The sequence below is a fragment of the Colletotrichum gloeosporioides genome, assembly GCF_011800055.1.
Source record: "Colletotrichum gloeosporioides strain Lc1 chromosome Unknown consensus_17, whole genome shotgun sequence".
Taxonomy (NCBI): domain Eukaryota; kingdom Fungi; phylum Ascomycota; class Sordariomycetes; order Glomerellales; family Glomerellaceae; genus Colletotrichum; species Colletotrichum gloeosporioides.
In genome coordinates this window covers 2,320,137-2,336,002 of record NW_025544662.1, presented here as the reverse complement: position 1 = coordinate 2,336,002, position 15,866 = coordinate 2,320,137, and the positions used below count along the sequence as shown (strand labels likewise).

The following is a 15,866-nucleotide window of genomic DNA, read 5'->3' as shown; positions in this document are numbered from 1 at the left end:
AAGACCGACCGCCCCCTTCCATCTCCTTGGCATCCCAAGAAACCGCCCATAACACCCTCCATCTCGGCTGTCTCTTCCGCCAGGCTGTTCCTGCACCTCGTCCCCTGTCCCTCGCGAATGGCTCCCTGGGGGCCAGCGCACCATGCAACGCAAGCACGAAAAAACAACCCCCCACTCTTTTCTTCAACCACACAAATCATCTCCGTGACGAACACCACTGCACGGTAAGAAAACGACTGCAGGCAACTGCGTTTTGCGCGTATTCATCTTACCCCCCTTGTTCGCACTACGTCGATCCGCGAGAGCGACATATCTAGTGTCTTGGGAGGGCGTTTGCTTCTCTTCCCCGTGCCTGACCGCTAGTCTATCACGTTCGATGATCTTCTTCCGTTGTACGACCGTCTCGTAAATCATGCATAGGCTGCGAGGTCATGGTCTGACGAGACTGGAAATTGTGATTAGAGAGAAGAAGCCGCGGCAAGCTCGGAGGTTTCGCACGCAGACCGGCTAACACTTGGCATCCGGTCTGTCCTGTCTAACTCCGGTCCTCCCAGCACTCTCCCTGCCCCCCCAACTCCGCCGGATCGGAGTGTCGGGCCCTCTTGCCCGGCCGCTTTGGGTCCGGAGAACGACAGACGCGCCGAGGGGGTTTTCTTTGAGCCGCACCGACTGCCGCCTCTCAGCCGCTCCTTATCGGCTTGAGTTTCTGGCCGGCCTGTCTTACCTCCCTTTTTCTGAGTCGGGTGTTCCTGGGATATTTGTGGCGTGCGGGAGGACCCGTTGGCTTGCTTTTGGACACATGTGACATCTGCAGACTGTTTTAAAGACCATTGATGTGAGAGCAAGTCCATTGTCCAAGTAATGATTCACTGTAAGTGTATTCCCCAGTTCCAAAGACTCCTTCAACTCGATCCTCACCACCCATCACCGCACATCCCCAAATCGAAACAAGCCGCCATCCCGCTGACAAACAGCCATCTCCGGCTCTCCAACTCCAATGCCCCAATCCGTCGTCGCAGACACGAGACGACGAAAAAGAACCAAAAAAAAACGAGGCGGAAACCGTGCGTACGTGCAACACGGGCGCGTGTGTGCTGCTAGACCCCTATCTCCGCGGAAACTCTCTCTCTCTATCTTGCTGCCGTCCCTTACACACCACCACGAACCACTTCCAGCCCAACACCATCAAAACTCAAAACCGCACATACACTCGTTCACTGTGGTGTTTCCCAAAATGCCATGCTACCCGCCGCACACCACACCACACCCTTCCATCAGCCCTCGCAGCATCTCCGGGAATCGCGTCAGACGTCACTCTCTCTGACTCCCACTCATGACACNGCACTCGCAGCATCTCCGGGAATCGCGTCAGACGTCACTCTCTCTGACTCCCACTCATGACCCAATGTGGGAGAACTTCAGATGACGCGGAATCTTGGGGCGAGGGAACACCGAGATTTCTCCCGTTTTGCACCAAACCCTCCTTTTACACTTATCTCCGTCTCGCTCATAATCTTGGTTTAGATACTTCCAAGCCCCACCAAAATGTAAGCATAGATTTCTGGAACCTCAACGAGGATGCAGCCGCGTACGCGAGGTCGTACATCGCAGAAAGAATATCCCGAATGGATCTACAGATTACCACCCACCAAAACCCCCGAGGGGAGAGGCAGGGGTGGTGCCCCCTCTTGTCTGCGGCTGCCGTCCAAGTCGTAGCATGTCGGCGGGCCTCGACGTTTCACGCCAAGACCAGGGTTACCCCCACACCTACAACCCTCCCTCTTCCCAAAGAAGACGTCAGTCAAGTCCCAACTCCCAAGTCCTCCCAGTTACCAGGATGTCTGTGTAAGGCAACGGAATGCCTGAGAGCGATCCCAATAGTGAATCATATTATCACTCGTCACAAGCATTCGCCAAGGAAAAGCCAAGTTTTTTCAAGAACCATCAAGCATCGTTATTTTGTTCATCAACACTTCTAAGGTAAGGGTGGCAAGGATTATACACAAAAATCTGAAAAAGAAGTCTCCCCCCGAGTACTATCCACAGGATATCACTGAGTGACGTTTGAAAGAAAATGATACAATCTTGAGAGAGAGAAATGAGAAAGTCAAATCCTCCTTGTGCTGTATCCCCCCCGCCGGCTATTCCTCATCCCCGCGCATATCGCAGATATGACGCTTAAGAAAGAAAGAAGACCGGCGGAAAAACGAAGGCAATTTGTTGTTGTTTGTGTTCCTAGCTCCTTAGGGTGACTACCGTTTCCCGATGCCCATGCAGACTAAGATCAGCATGTTTAGGCCTGGAAAGAGCGGGCGGCGCGGCGCTTAGCGAGGTTGTACTCGACGGCGCGCTTGCGGGCGGTGGCGGACTGGGTGAAGGCGACGGAGCCGCCGAAGGGGCCGGCGAGCGCGGCGTTGCGCAGGCGGGCGACGCAGACGTTGCTGGCGCCGCCGACGTTGGCGTCGCAGGTCATGCCCGCGGGCATCTTGATGGCGACGGGGAAGTCCATGGTGGAGGCGCCGGACAGGCCGCCGATGCCGATACCCGGGACGTTCTGGGTGACCTCGGCGGTCTTGAAGGCGGAGGGGTCGGTGCCGCCGGAGGTGCCATCAACATCAGCCTTGAGGGGGCCCGCACCGTCCTGGTTGACCTGGTGGAAGGTCATCTTGAGGGTGCCGTCGTCGGCGGTGGTGGGCATGCCGGCCTGGGCGGCCATGCCGGTGGCGGCCTTGACGGCGGTCTCGGCGGTGCCCTTGGGGGTCTTGGTGCCCTTGCCGGCCTGGCGGGCGACGAGGGAGCGGCGGGCCATGTTGGCCTCGTGGATCTCGCGGGCCTTCTTGACGGCGGTGGTGTTGCCGGCGGCGCCGTTCATGAACTGACCAACCATGGTGGCGGCGTCGACGGGGCCGCCGCCCTGGGTGCGGCCGAGGGCGGAGGCGCGGGCGGTGCCCATCTCGCGGTCGCGGATGATGGAGGTATCAGCCTCGGAGCCGCAGCGGGGGGAGGCGCAGTCACGAGGAGTGCCGTCGATCACTGTGTTCGCGTGAGATTGAGATATCAGAGATGGAAACGGATAAGTGACTTACAAGAGAGACCGGGCAGGTTGACACCGTTTGCACCCTGAACGCTGTCGATGACACCGTGGGCAAAGACGTTGGTGGCAGCGAAAGCCGCGAGGAGGATGGTGGAGGCGTACTTCATCTTGGCGGTTGGAAAGATTGGTGAAAGTTGAGTCTTGAATAAGAGGCTGATTATTATTGGTGTAATAGACTGTCAAGGAGCTCCGGGCTCTTGTGGAAAAGAAAGGCAGATGAAGAGAAAAGGCTGAAGTGTTGATGAGATGCTGATGAGAGACAAGTAAGATCGAGAAGGTTTGGCCGGATATGCGTGTGATTCTTATACAAGTTCTCGACAGACTGGATGACAGGTCTTGGACAGTCTTGGAAGACAGTTGATGGGGCTTGGCAAACACGGGCCTCAGTTCCCAAGGGCCAGGGATTCCTCGATGGCCGCGCTTCCAGCGAGTGAGTGCGAGGCATGTTGCCGCTGGCTCTCTCACGAAAAGATCAGTCGAGGCATTGATCTGACGACTGGACGACACGGGCTGTGTTCTCGCTCGAAGACGAGGTTCCTGAAGATGCGATTGGCTTGGAAGCCCGTTTCGAGGGGCCCTGCGGGTCCTGAGGAGCGATGACCAGGAGGGACGAGAAACGCCACTGGGAAGAGGTGAGCAAGTGGTCCCGCGCAGGCTGGTTTACTCGGCAAAGACGGCCAGGACAGGTTCATGCATGACGAGCTGTTGGCGATCTGGCTTCCGATAGGTAGATCTCTGAAAATCACGGTTGTGGGGGAGCTACGACGGCTTCCACGCTTCTCAGGAGTAAGGCTAAACGCCTTCTCCACGGCTGGTTTGGGGCTCGGCGTCGATGAGGTGACGAGGTTGCTGGACAAGGTTTAGCGGCGGGAGCGTTCCTGGGAGCAACAAGGGCAATCCCATCTCTTCAGGTGAAAAGATTTGAGAACGACGCTAGGATGGTGTCGATCCTAAAACGTGAGGCGTGTGAGGTTGCTGGTCCAGCGCCAGCAAGCTCGGGCCAAGCTGCCTGCGCTGACTGATTTCTTCTGGTGAGGTTGAGACGGGGCAAAACATCGCGGATTTGAGCAGCGTCTCCGTTCGTGACCAGGAAGCTCCGGTCAGGTAAGTGGGCGTCGCCCCTGGGTGCTCCATTCGCGAGTACGGGAGAGCGGCGACGCCATGCCCCCTTTGGTAAAGGCCCCGTCTCGCTCGACACAGTTCGACTCACCACGGCCGGGCCTGCGTTAGAGGCCGAGGAGATATCTGGTGGAAGTCGAGAGAGCCCCAACGAGCAACGAGCTTATTGGGGGCTCCGCCCATCGTTTCGGTTTTCGGAAAGAAAACGGCAAAGGCTTGAATTGTGGTTCTCTTCCCCATAGCAATACGGGGCCGGGTTGTGGTTAGACCTTCATCATGAATCCTCGCTCTCGTGGATTCGTGATGAAGACCCAAAGACACAAAACTTCCGAACCCATCGTCGGAGGCGCCAATGACGGTGACATTGCCAGCCGGCCGCTGACATGACTTGGCAGGAACAGCAAGGCGGGATGAAAGCTCGGCAATCGCATGCCGTCTCGACTCGGGTTGTGACAAGCCTTGGGCCAGCAGTTGACAGTGCTTGGCAGAAACTCTCTACAACGAACTCGGATGTCAGAGGAATTCCATGTTTCGTCAGCACGCGCACGGTTGTTTCCCTCCTTTCTACCTTGCCAGTGCCTGCCCTCACGCTCTTGCGGCTTTCCCTGACCTCACGGTTTAGCCGACGAAGAAACCCGCGACCTGAGGTGAGGTGGAGATGGAGGGCGCGGATTGAGGGAGGTGGAGGGGGCAGATCTGCCGGGCATCCCACGCGGTTGGAAGCAAGCATAACCAAATCCGGCTGACGTCGATCGTCGTCCATGCTTGCTCTGAGGGCTGTGCAGGCCTGCATTGCTGCCCTCCGACACACAGGTGAAAAAATCTGCACCCTCGATGGGGTCGCATTCTGAGTTGTTTAGTTTGGCGACCCCTCGCAACCCGCCTGGTCGTAGCGTCTCTGAGCTTGTTGTCTCATGAATTGTCATAATCCGCATGTCGTCGTCGTCGTACTGCGTCGTCAACGGCTTCACGCCCCGCAGCGCAACCAGCTCCTTCTCGATGACATAACCAGCCCGCCTCGGTCTCGGTGGTATGAGCCGGGCCATCTCTGTGCGAGGCTGAACAGTTTTACGGCATAATAGAAGCGCCGCGTTAATGCGAGAACGAGTGACCATCCGACACCGTCGTCAACGGCAGCCTCGGATTGGGCTTTGCCATCTGTTCCTGGCCTCGACGACGAGCCTGGCCAGTGCGTGACTCGAAGGGTGATGCGCGCTAGAAGATTTCGACGCAAGCCATTTGGACCTAGAGGTTCGAAATGTCGCACGTGGATCGAATAACCTTGATCCAGCGCGGTAGATGGGCACAAGGTATCTGCCCCTGCGGCGTGGAACATAGGCTCAAACGGCACAAGTCGAGATCAGGCTCGCACATTGCCGTTGCACGGCAGTAGCGCGACAGTTTAGAGACACTAAAGATGCCGTCCTCTAGATTGCCTCTCGCGGTGGATCTTTCTCTCTCATGAGAAATGAGATGATAGTGCAGATTCAGCTGTTGTCTTGTTCCTCGTACGGAGTACGAGGAGAATCCGAGGTTTAGCTCGTAAGGTTGCAGCATCTTGCTTCGTCCGAAGGCGACGACCCAAGCTGATGCTGCGCCTCTCTCCCCTTTGCGAGAATGAGACGGATAGGACCTCAACGTGGTCACCAAATGACGAGCATACACTTGAAGACGTTTTGCTTTTGCGACGAGCATCTGACGTACAGCGCGCGTGCGCTTGGTCTTTCGTATGATCTCCCGTTAAGATTGTCATTAGGCGCGATAATTGTCATTCAGCATTGCGCTGCTGGCCCAGACGTCCCTGTGTTAAAGGGCTATATGTCAACGGCATTATTGGTGCGTGCGTTCGTAACTTGGGACGCAAGCTGAGAGAGAAGGTGCAGCCCAATAAATGCCAGACAGATGTCTTGACTCTTGTCGCCCAGGACAGAGTTCCTGTCAATGTCAAAGCCAGCCGCGAAGTGGTTGCGGGAACTGACTTCTGGCGTTGAGTATGACGGGTGACAGGAAGCGTCTGAAGCACGGGTGACTACCATTCAGCTGGGACTAGGCCTTGGTTGTGCTGCGCTGGTGTCTGCTGTGTGCTTCGTTGCTCAAGGTTGGACTGCAACTTGATAAGAGTCGAGACATGTGCATCTAGTCTGTCGTGCTCACGACGGTGAGGTTACACTCCAACGTGTCCGTGATGCTCTGATGTTGAGGGGGAGGGAAAATGGTGATTGCCAGAGAGGGCAGGAGGAAGCAAATGGATCGTCCTGCACAACTGCAGCTGCAGGCGGGGCAATCAAGCAACACTAACCCCCAGGCACGAGGCCAATAAGACCCCGCAGCGCCTCCCTCCCCTGCCACACCTTGTTTTCGTCCCCTGAGCGGCCCTGCGACTAGCCACGTTAGCGCACCTCGGGACCTGCTTTGAGACCCTTCAGCGGCCTTGGACCTGATGACCGCCACCGCGCGTGGACGTCTTCGACACCGTCATTCGTCGACTCTCCCGTTTCACTTGCCGGTGGTGGCGGCCAACACAGCACCGCGGGGTCCATCGTCTTCAAACAAGCATAAGTGTGGCGTCCATAGTAAACTCATGCTGCCGTTCTTCGACCCAAAATCCGAGCCTACAATAACCAACAAGAAGGCGATTAGGAGGGCCAGGGGATGATGGCCATTTATGCACCCCTTCAACGGCCTGCTGAGAGCAACACGTCCTCGGATAACCCCAAGTCTGCTCCTTTGCATCCCAGAGGCCTCCTCGCCCATTCCCGCTGATTCCTTCCTACATGCGCGACCAAGTGGCTCTGCATCTCACATCTTGAGCAACTCGATAGATGTGGCAAAGACACCCGTTTGGACAGGCATCTCATGTCCGCAACCAGTGCAACTCTCCGTCTGGTCCCAACCGATCAAGAAGCTCGGGGATATGCCGTGACCCAATCACAGGGCCACGAGCCGTCACTTCAACGGCACCCAGACCACAGATACAACGGTCTTGGGTGCCATCGCTCACATGTCGAGCAGTTACATCCAGAAGGATCACTCCAGCCCTCGACCAGCCAGATTCTTCTCATGGCCCGGCCGAGTGGCCACCAACATCCCCGCGAAGGCGCTGACACTGCCCTGTTTGGACGTCTGATTCGCCAGCTCGTCCGAGATGTCACTTTAAGCTATCGCCAAACCCCCATTCAGCTGGGCTGTCGGTGTTTACATACGAACTAGATCTATGTTTATATAGCTTCCGGTTCTGTCGTGTCGAAATGCCTCACGTCGTGTCTGTACCCTTTCTTGCTCTAATACTAATATCACTACCGCCATGCGCGCCGCTCTTTTCTTGCCCGTTGTTGCGGGTCTTGCCGCCGCCGCCTGCAACGGCAACGATGCTCTCTGCGGAAAGAAGTACTCGGAGGTGACCTTTGTCGGTTCTCACAACAGCCCCTTTGTAGGCATCGGGCCTGCAGACAACCAGCTGGTTTCGCCTACGGCACAGCTCGACCTGGGCGTTCGTTTCCTCCAAGCCCAGACGCAGAATAAGGATGGCGGCATTCAGATGTGCCACACGGATTGCCTCATTCTGGACGCCGGGTCGTTGTCTGATTACTTGACCTCAGTCACCAAGTGGATGAACGCCCACCCAAACGAGGTCGTGACCCTGCTTTTAACCAACATCGACGCGATCCCCGTGCAACAGTTTGACGACGTCTTCAAGAGTACAGGCCTCGATAAATATGTGCTCCGGCCGGAGGGGAAGGTGGCCGAGTGGCCCACGCTTCAGAAGCTCATTGACGACGGGACGAGGTTGATTGTCTTCATGGGTACCGCAGACCTGATTCTAGGATAAGTGGGAGACTGAGAAGCTGACGGGAGCAGACTACCACGCCGACACGAGCAAGGTGAACTACATCCTCGACGAGTTCCAGTACTTCTGGGAGACGCCGTACGGCGAGACGGACTCGAACTTCCCGCGGTGCAACATTGACCGGCCAGAGGGCGTCGACCCGAACGGGCGCATGTACCTCGTCAACCACGTCTTAAATATTGACATCTTTGGCGTCAAGATCCCGGACCTGGCCAACGCGGGAAAGACGAACTCGTTTGACTCGATCGACAAGCAGGTCAACCTCTGCAGAGGCATGTGGGGGAAGACACCGAATGTGATTCTGGTAAGTTGGACATCCTCTCTTGGACACCGAGTTGGATGGCAGCCATTGTCGGATCATCGAAATTGCCGTTGCTGACTGGGGCTGAAATAAGCTTGACTGGATCAATGTCGGCGACGCGGTGAAGGCGCAGACTACGTATAACGCCTAGAAGAAATCCGACCTTCCATGCATGGAATGCAGCCAACTCGCGCCAGCGGCAGTTGGAGCAGGATGTCGCAAAAATAGCAGCCAGGCCCCCGGGGAAGTGAAGCAGGCACCCGTCAGCTGGCTTGGGAAACGGGGCGACAGGGCGAGTGTGTTTGCTGCAAACCGCGCCGCAGAGGCTTCGTGTTTCCGGCAACTAAATCGCGCGTGGAAAGGGCGTTCGCTCTGGCGAGGCGAACGAGATCACGTTCGCGCAGGGCGAGTTGTGAGGGGAGAGAAGAGGGAGAGAGAAGGAGGGGTCGCATCCGAGTGGCTTTTTGGAGGTGAGAGCGAAGCCACGCTCGGTGTCCCGATTCGGGCAAGGAGCTTCGGGCGATGGCCAAGGGGCTGGCGAGCTACCGTTCTCATCCATTTTCGGCCACCGGTCACTCGATACCACTTTTCTCAGCCTGATTTCTGGCTGCTGCTGTCAATTTTCACATTTGCATCTGCCACTCCCCGATCTGAAATCACCTTGTCGCGTGTCTTTGATTCATGAGATAAATACCAAGCCATGGCTTAACTTCATGAGTGCCGGCTCGTTTGAGTCCCGACTTATACGACCTGATTGAATTCGTTCCCCTCATTGTTACCGTCCATACGCAAATCTTCTTCCTGGAATGAGCATCTGCTTCCACCGCCATGGAGAGAGACGGAACATGGCTAGCTGACGGTGCCTACCTCGACTTCGTCAGGTCGCTCTCCTTCTCAGACCCGCGGCTCAAGCAGCGCGACCCCAAGGCTACCACCCAGCGCATCGCCTTCACCGACAACAACGTCAAAGTCGTCAAGCTGAGCCTCCACAACGGCAGGTTCACAAGGAAAGCAGAGTTCGACGAGCCGGCCCTGCTCGAGGCGCACTTCCTCAACACGGCGTCGCAGCGCGGCCGCCAGAACGTCTACATCGTCGAGGGGCTTGGCCCCGGCTTTGCGAGCGTTCTGGGAAACCACTTCTCGCTCCATCCTTCCTTCTTCGTGGAGCACGAGCGTGTTGTCGTGCACAACTTGAACTGGATGGGCGAGAGCGATGGCGTGCAGTTGCCGTCTGTCATCCAGAGTCGGGGACACCTGGAGATGAAATACTATGAAGTTGTGACCTTTGACAGGAAACCGACGAGCTTTCGATGGGTTTGCGCGGCAACAGGAAGACATATTGGTGTTTCCAGAGATTTCAGATGGGACAATTCTCCTGATGAGATTGATAATTACCTAGACGTTGGTGTTGTACGGAGAAAGTGCGGCGTTTGGTCTTGGAGGACCGAAGGCGGCGGCTGGGACTGTAAGATCTGCATATCAACGTACTCATGCAACCCCGCTAACAAACACCAGGCCTCGTCCTCTGCGACCCTCCCGTCAAAAGCGTCAGAACAGGCGACCAATACAGCGTCGAGCACGACGTCAAGACCTGGCCCTACCAGGGCGGCTACCTCGACTTCGTCCCAGAAGAAGAACAGATCCGCGTCGCCCGGGAAGGCTTCTACCGCGGCCCGCCGCGCATTTCCATGCTCGAGGACCTCTCCTTCTACCTCGAGACGCACTCGCGCCTCGTCGACATCGCGGAGCCCGAGTCCGTCGCCGTCTTCGTCAAGAAGATCGTCGCCTCCCACTTCCTCAAGCAGACGGAGCACCTGCGCGCCACTCTCTCCGCCGTCCAGCGCGGGCTCACCCGCAAGCAGGACCTCGCACGCATGCCCATGGAGAAGGTCGAGGCGCTGTGGAGCGACATGCAGGGCTGGGAGCGGCGGACCGGGGAGTACCTCGAGGACCTGGAGGGCATTATGCTGCAGCTCGGCATCCCGCTGTCGCACCCGGCAGGGGCACCGGTAGTACCGGTATCGCCGTCGCCGCCCCGCGGTGCGGTGTCGGCGGCGAGCATCGCGTGGCAGGACTGCACTGCCGATTTCCAGTTCCTGTACCTCCGGTTCCGGGAACTGCGGCACCGCACCGAGACGCTGAACGCCGCGGTGACCGGGCTGGCGAGCATCACGGGCAACCGGCAGGCGTACAAGGAGCAGCAACGCAGCATCAGCGAGGCCAAGCGGGTCAAGGCAATCACGCTGCTCGGGCTGGTGTTCATACCGCTGGCGTTCACAACGTCGCTGTTTGGGATGGAGTCGCCATATAAGCCGGGAGACCAGCTGTTTTGGGTGTACTTTGTGACATCTATTCCTTTGATTGTCGTCATCTTGCTGGCCTACTATGTCTTGGATCTCGGGTACAATGACGAGGGAAGAGCATGGTCGTTAGAAAACTTGGCTGTGAGATTGGATAGACTGAGACGGCAGGAAAACAAGTTCATGGGAGGGTTCAAAGAAGGTAGAGCGTGAATAGGGAAATTAGAGAGACCTACATAAATTAGCCAAAACATTTGGCCAGCTTCATATCCAGACCGTAGTTATGCATACAGTCAGTCGTGTGCCATTCCTCAACTCACAGGTCCGAGGAATTGAAAGCCAAAAAAAAAAAAAAAAAGGGAAATACAATGGGGGGCCACTGGAGATATGTAGAGCCACCTAAACTCGAACCCACGAGCTGTGCGGGTGAAGTGCAATCCCGTGGTTGCTCATGAGTCGGTCGAGCTGAGGTTTTAGACACCTTCCTGTTTTCGCTTTCCCCTCCACATGGTATTAATGACTTCTCCTCAAAGCTTTATAACCAAAACTTGAAAACCGCTGTTTATGACAATATTATATAAATATTTTAAGCAAAAGTTACTTCAACGTCCCTTCAGATCCTGATCAATGCCGTGTGTAAGTGTCGTCATATGTGCTGGAGCTCGAGCCCGGCCGATAAGAGCTCCAAAGTGGGTCTCCTCTCACCACAGCACTCCTTATCGGCGTGTTTAGTGGCGCCGCGCTCGCGATAAGCTCCCGTCCCCCAATCGACACCAACACGTCGCGCGTCCCACCGACGCGTCTAAGAGCTCTTCCGTCTTAATTGACGGCCTGCTCCACCACCCACCACACAACACTACCACAACACTCGTCTTTGACTCGGATATCGGTACCTTTTCAAAAGCACATTAGCCAACCTTTGCCTCATTCTTTCCATGTTTTGATACCCATAACCCTACATTCCACCTTAATCACAACCCGCAATGGCTTCAGAACAGCCCGCGGCGCGCTCACCCAGCGCGAGCCCGGCCCCAGAGTCGCTCCAGGCGCGGATCGCCGCCCGTCTGGCCGCCATTAACACCGACTCCGAAGACGACGAGCCCCAGACCACCAGCCGCAAGAGCAAGACTCCCCCAAAGACCACACAGATGAACAGCGACTCAGAAGAAGAGGTCGTCAGACGACCTAGAGGCCGCCTCGCGGCCCAGATGGCCGGCGGTGAGAGATCAGACTCAGAAGAGCCCGAAAGCTTTCTCGACCGCATCCAGAAGCGACTCCAAGCAGCGGACGAGGCCAACGACGACAAGGAGGACGACACAGTCATGGGAGAGGCCGAAGACGAAGACGACACCCCGGTTGCCCCTCGCCGGCTACAGAGAAGGTCGGAGAGAGAATCCACGCCAAAGGCTCAAAGCCCGGCGCGTTCTCCTACGCCGGGTCTCTTCGTGTCTCCCGAAAAACAGACCCCAAGCAAACCCGCAAACGATACAGCAGCCAACGACTCCGACTCCGACGCGTCGCTTCCTGCTCTGAAGAGCTCCAGATTTCAAGCCCTCGTCGAGCGCAAGCGAGCTGAGAGATTGGCCCGCGAAGCCGAGGAGGAGAAGAAGAAGGCCGAGCGGATCGAACGCCAGAAGGCCATGAATGCCAATCTCTTTGACGACGAAGACAACGTCTCTGACATCACCGACGATGAAGGCGGCAGGACACTCAGCCAGGCGGCACGACCAGCCAGAAAGGCCGGCAAGAAGGCCATTGAGGAAATGAACCGTGAGACGCAGCGCATGGCCCGTAACATGCAGCTTGCCCACGAGGCGAAGACACGGAAGAAGTTCACCAAGGCGGACTTTTTGGAACGATTCAACTTCAGGACCGCGGAAGCCAAGGCCGACCCCAAGACGACTAGCTCAAGCAGGCCGACAACGCCCGTCTCCGCGCATCAGACCGACGCTGAGATGAAGGATACTGAGACGCCACCTAGCTCACCCCCTGTTGCCAAGGCGCCTTCGCCGACCAAGGAGGCTACTACGGTGGTCCAGCCTGAGGTTACCCCTGGCGATAAGCAGGAATTGCCCTCGCTCGACGACGTGTTTGAAGCCTCGAAGAAGCTTGACAAGGGCAAGGGCAAGGCTGTGGCCTCTCCAAGCCCCAAGAAGTCTGCGGCCAAGGAGGTTAAGCCTAAACGTCAAGTTCGCATCAAGCTTCCCCCTATTGCAGCCCATAATGCTGCAATTGACTTGGACGACGATCTGGAGATCACCGGCGTGAAGAAGGGCAAGCTCGACGCCGTTTTCGACAGTATTCCGGAGAAGAAGTCCAGAGAAGCCAGCTCACTACACGCTCTGCGTCGTCTCGCTCAAGTTGGCTCTCCCGAAAGAGCGAGGAAGAGTCGTGCCGAGAAGAAGGGCATCACCGCCGCCGAGATGCACTTCAACCTCCAGCAGCGCGCTCGTGAGCAAGCCAAGCTGGAGCGTGAGAGGCGCCTGCAGGATCTCAAGGCCAGAGGCATCACTGTGCAGACGGCAGAGGAGCGTGAGCGCGAGATGCAAGAAGTCGAGGACATTGTCTCCAGAGCCAGAAGGGAGGCTGAGGAGATTATGGCGCGAGAGAGAGAGGCAGCCAAGGAAGAGAAGAGAGAAAAGAGGAAGAATGGCGAGCTCGATCCCTTCGACGATAGTGACGACGAAGAGTATGAGGGCTCCGAGGAGGAGGTCGATAACGAGGCCGACATCGAGCTCTCTGGTTCCGAAGACGAGGAGGAGGGTGTTGCTGATGAGGAAGGGGGCAATGCTTTGGTCGACAACGAAGCTGGTGACAGCGGATCTGAGCACTCGGATGCTGAGGCCGACGTCACCGAGCAGGTCGACCTTGATGACTCTGAGGATGACTTGGACCTGCCTACTAAGAATGTTCGCCGGTCCAAAAAGACTCGGGTCGTTTCTGACGATGAGGATGACAATGAGACGGTGCAGGCTACACCTAGACCCAAGACGGCCACCCAACGGTCCCCTGTGGCGCCCAACACCAAGTCGCCCGCAGTGCCTACTTCCGTCCTGCGATCTGCAAAGAAGACGTTCATTCCCGGACTTCCCGTCACTGGAGCCGCCGGCCTCGGCCTGACCCAGATCTTCGCTGGCACTATGGACGACAGCCAGACAGCTCTCGGAACCATTCCCTCGCAGTCACCTATGCCAGACTTTGATAGCCTTCCAGACTCAAACCTCATCAGCAACACCCAGCCAGACAGCATGATTCTGGATAGCCAGGGCGGCGACACCCAACGAGCCGAGACGCAACCCGAGTCTGCGGAAGGCGTCCACCTCCACTTCAGCCAGTCTCAGGTGCACGGTTTCGACAGCCTGCTTCGCGACGAGGAGCCGTCAACCCAGATCTCCATAGAAGCGACCCAGGATGCTGGCCTGCAAGACTACACGCCCCTGAGGTCTCGCTTCGTCGAACCACCCGCGTCCACCGTCGAGACCGTGATGCTGGACGGCGACGCAGAGCCCGATGCTGTCCTCGAGTCTCCTCTCGTCCGCAGGGGCAGACTCCGTCGCAAGATTGACGTCGCCGCTGCTCCTGTCGAAGACGAGGAAGAGGAGACCCAACGAGCCCCGACCCCCGACGTCGACGAGTTCGGCTTCAACACGTCCGCCTTCGGTATCATGAAGGACGCCGTCAAGAAGCAGGAGAAGCTCAAGAAGGCTCAAGAGTACAACCGTAAGAAGAGCAAGGCGAAGGAGATGGTCGAGGAGCAGGCCGACGAATCCGAGGACGAGTACGCTGGTCTCGGCGGTGCGGATGGCGAAGACAGCGATGACGACTCCGACGCCGCCTCCGTCAAGGAGATGATTGACGACCAGAGCAACATGAACGCCGACGACGAGCGCAAACTCGCCGCCCTCCATGCGTAAGACATACCCATCCCAGCTTCCCAGAAATTTGCTCCAACTAACACACCTCCAGGGAACGTGAGCGTGCCACGGACGAAAAGATGGTGGACAAGCTCTTCCACGACATCACGACCGGCATGCTCCGCCGCAAACGCGGCGCGGACTACGACCTTTCAGACTCGGACGACGGCGGCGAGGCCCGCCGCCGCATGAAGCGCCGCCAGTTCCAAAAGATGCAGCAGGCCCTCTTCGCCGACGAGCGCATCAAGAAGATTGCAGAGAAGCCCGGCAACCAAGCCTTCCTCCGCACCATCGAGGACCGCGGCTCCGACGACGAGATGGACTTTCTCGACTTCGCCCCCGCGGAGCCGATGCAGACGGAAGACAACGACTCGCAGTCCCAGACGCAACAAGACCAGACCACCGTCCCGGATAGCCAGCCCACCACCACGCGACAGCCGCTCGGCGGCGCCCCTGTGGCAAACAGGCCGCCCGCGAACATGCGCAGGACAAAGGACGGCAAGAAGCCATCCAACATTGGCGAGATCCGCGAGTCCGTGTCGAGCCTGCTGGAGGACCTCAACGCGGAAGTCATCCCCGCCACCGACCCGGCCTCAGACAGCGACGACGACGAGCGCCCCGGCACCTCGCGAAGCAACAAGGAAAACGACGACGGCATCCCCGCGACGGCTAACCCCCGCCGCAGCCACAACCTCACCCGCGCCGCCGTCGTCGACCGCATCTCCCTCAAGCGCCAGTCCTCCTCCACAATGTCCACCACCTCCTCCAAGCTCGCCTTCGCCATGCCCTCCGCCTCCTCCATCGGCGGCGGCTCCGGCAGCTTCAAGGTCCCCGCGCTGCTCCGCCGCGCGACGACCAACTCATCCTTCAAGTCGAGCTCCTCCGCCTCGGGGGGCGTGCCCTTCTCCGCGTCCGGCGGCGGCACGAGCGGCTTCGGCGACGACGGCAAAATCAAGAAGAACGCGAGCAAGAGGTCCGGCGTCAGCGCGCTCGCGCGCGAGACGGAGCGCCGCGCTGCGGTGCTGGAGAACGAGAAGAGGAGGGAGGCGAGGAAGTGGAAGGGCGCGGAGCAGAGAGTCAAGGCTGTTGGCGGCTTGTTCGGGGGTGGAAAGTTTGAGTGAGGATGCGTGGGATTTGGGTAATGGCAAAAATTGACACGTCTTGATGAAATGAACACGGAAGGGTGTTATGGACTTTGGGAGTTCTGAGGTTGGGTAATCATCATTGCTGGCGTTTGGACTGGGGTAGGGGGATGGGATTGATCGAAGTTTATTGCATCTTTTGAATGATT

General features: G+C 57.7%; 4 protein-coding genes across 4 annotated transcripts; 3 read left to right on the top strand and 1 right to left on the bottom strand.

The window, feature by feature from the left end:
* Positions 1-2,293: 2,293 nt before the first annotated feature.
* On the bottom strand, positions 2,294-3,201 carry GCG54_00011536 (uncharacterized protein; the record flags this gene model as incomplete). Its single annotated transcript, XM_045411438.1, has 2 exons — positions 2,294-3,033; positions 3,087-3,201. 2 exons carry the CDS (start codon positions 3,199-3,201, stop codon positions 2,294-2,296), a joined length of 855 nt encoding a protein of 284 aa, XP_045268496.1.
* A 4,316-nt stretch (positions 3,202-7,517) lies between these two features.
* GCG54_00011535 (PI-PLC X domain-containing protein 1) lies at positions 7,518-8,512 on the top strand (the record flags this gene model as incomplete). The annotated part of the gene is made up of 3 exons (XM_045411437.1): positions 7,518-8,006; positions 8,038-8,364; positions 8,456-8,512. The coding sequence occupies 3 exons, from the start codon at positions 7,518-7,520 to the stop codon at positions 8,510-8,512; spliced, it is 873 nt and encodes a 290-aa protein (XP_045268495.1).
* A 677-nt stretch (positions 8,513-9,189) lies between these two features.
* GCG54_00011534 (uncharacterized protein) lies at positions 9,190-10,874 on the top strand (the record flags this gene model as incomplete). The annotated part of the gene is made up of 2 exons (XM_045411436.1): positions 9,190-9,826; positions 9,877-10,874. 2 exons carry the CDS (start codon positions 9,190-9,192, stop codon positions 10,872-10,874), a joined length of 1,635 nt encoding a protein of 544 aa, XP_045268494.1.
* A 770-nt stretch (positions 10,875-11,644) lies between these two features.
* Positions 11,645-15,696, top strand: GCG54_00011533 (uncharacterized protein; the record flags this gene model as incomplete). The annotated part of the gene is made up of 2 exons (XM_045411435.1): positions 11,645-14,571; positions 14,628-15,696. 2 exons carry the CDS (start codon positions 11,645-11,647, stop codon positions 15,694-15,696), a joined length of 3,996 nt encoding a protein of 1,331 aa, XP_045268493.1.
* Between the last annotated feature and the right edge of the window lie 170 nt (positions 15,697-15,866).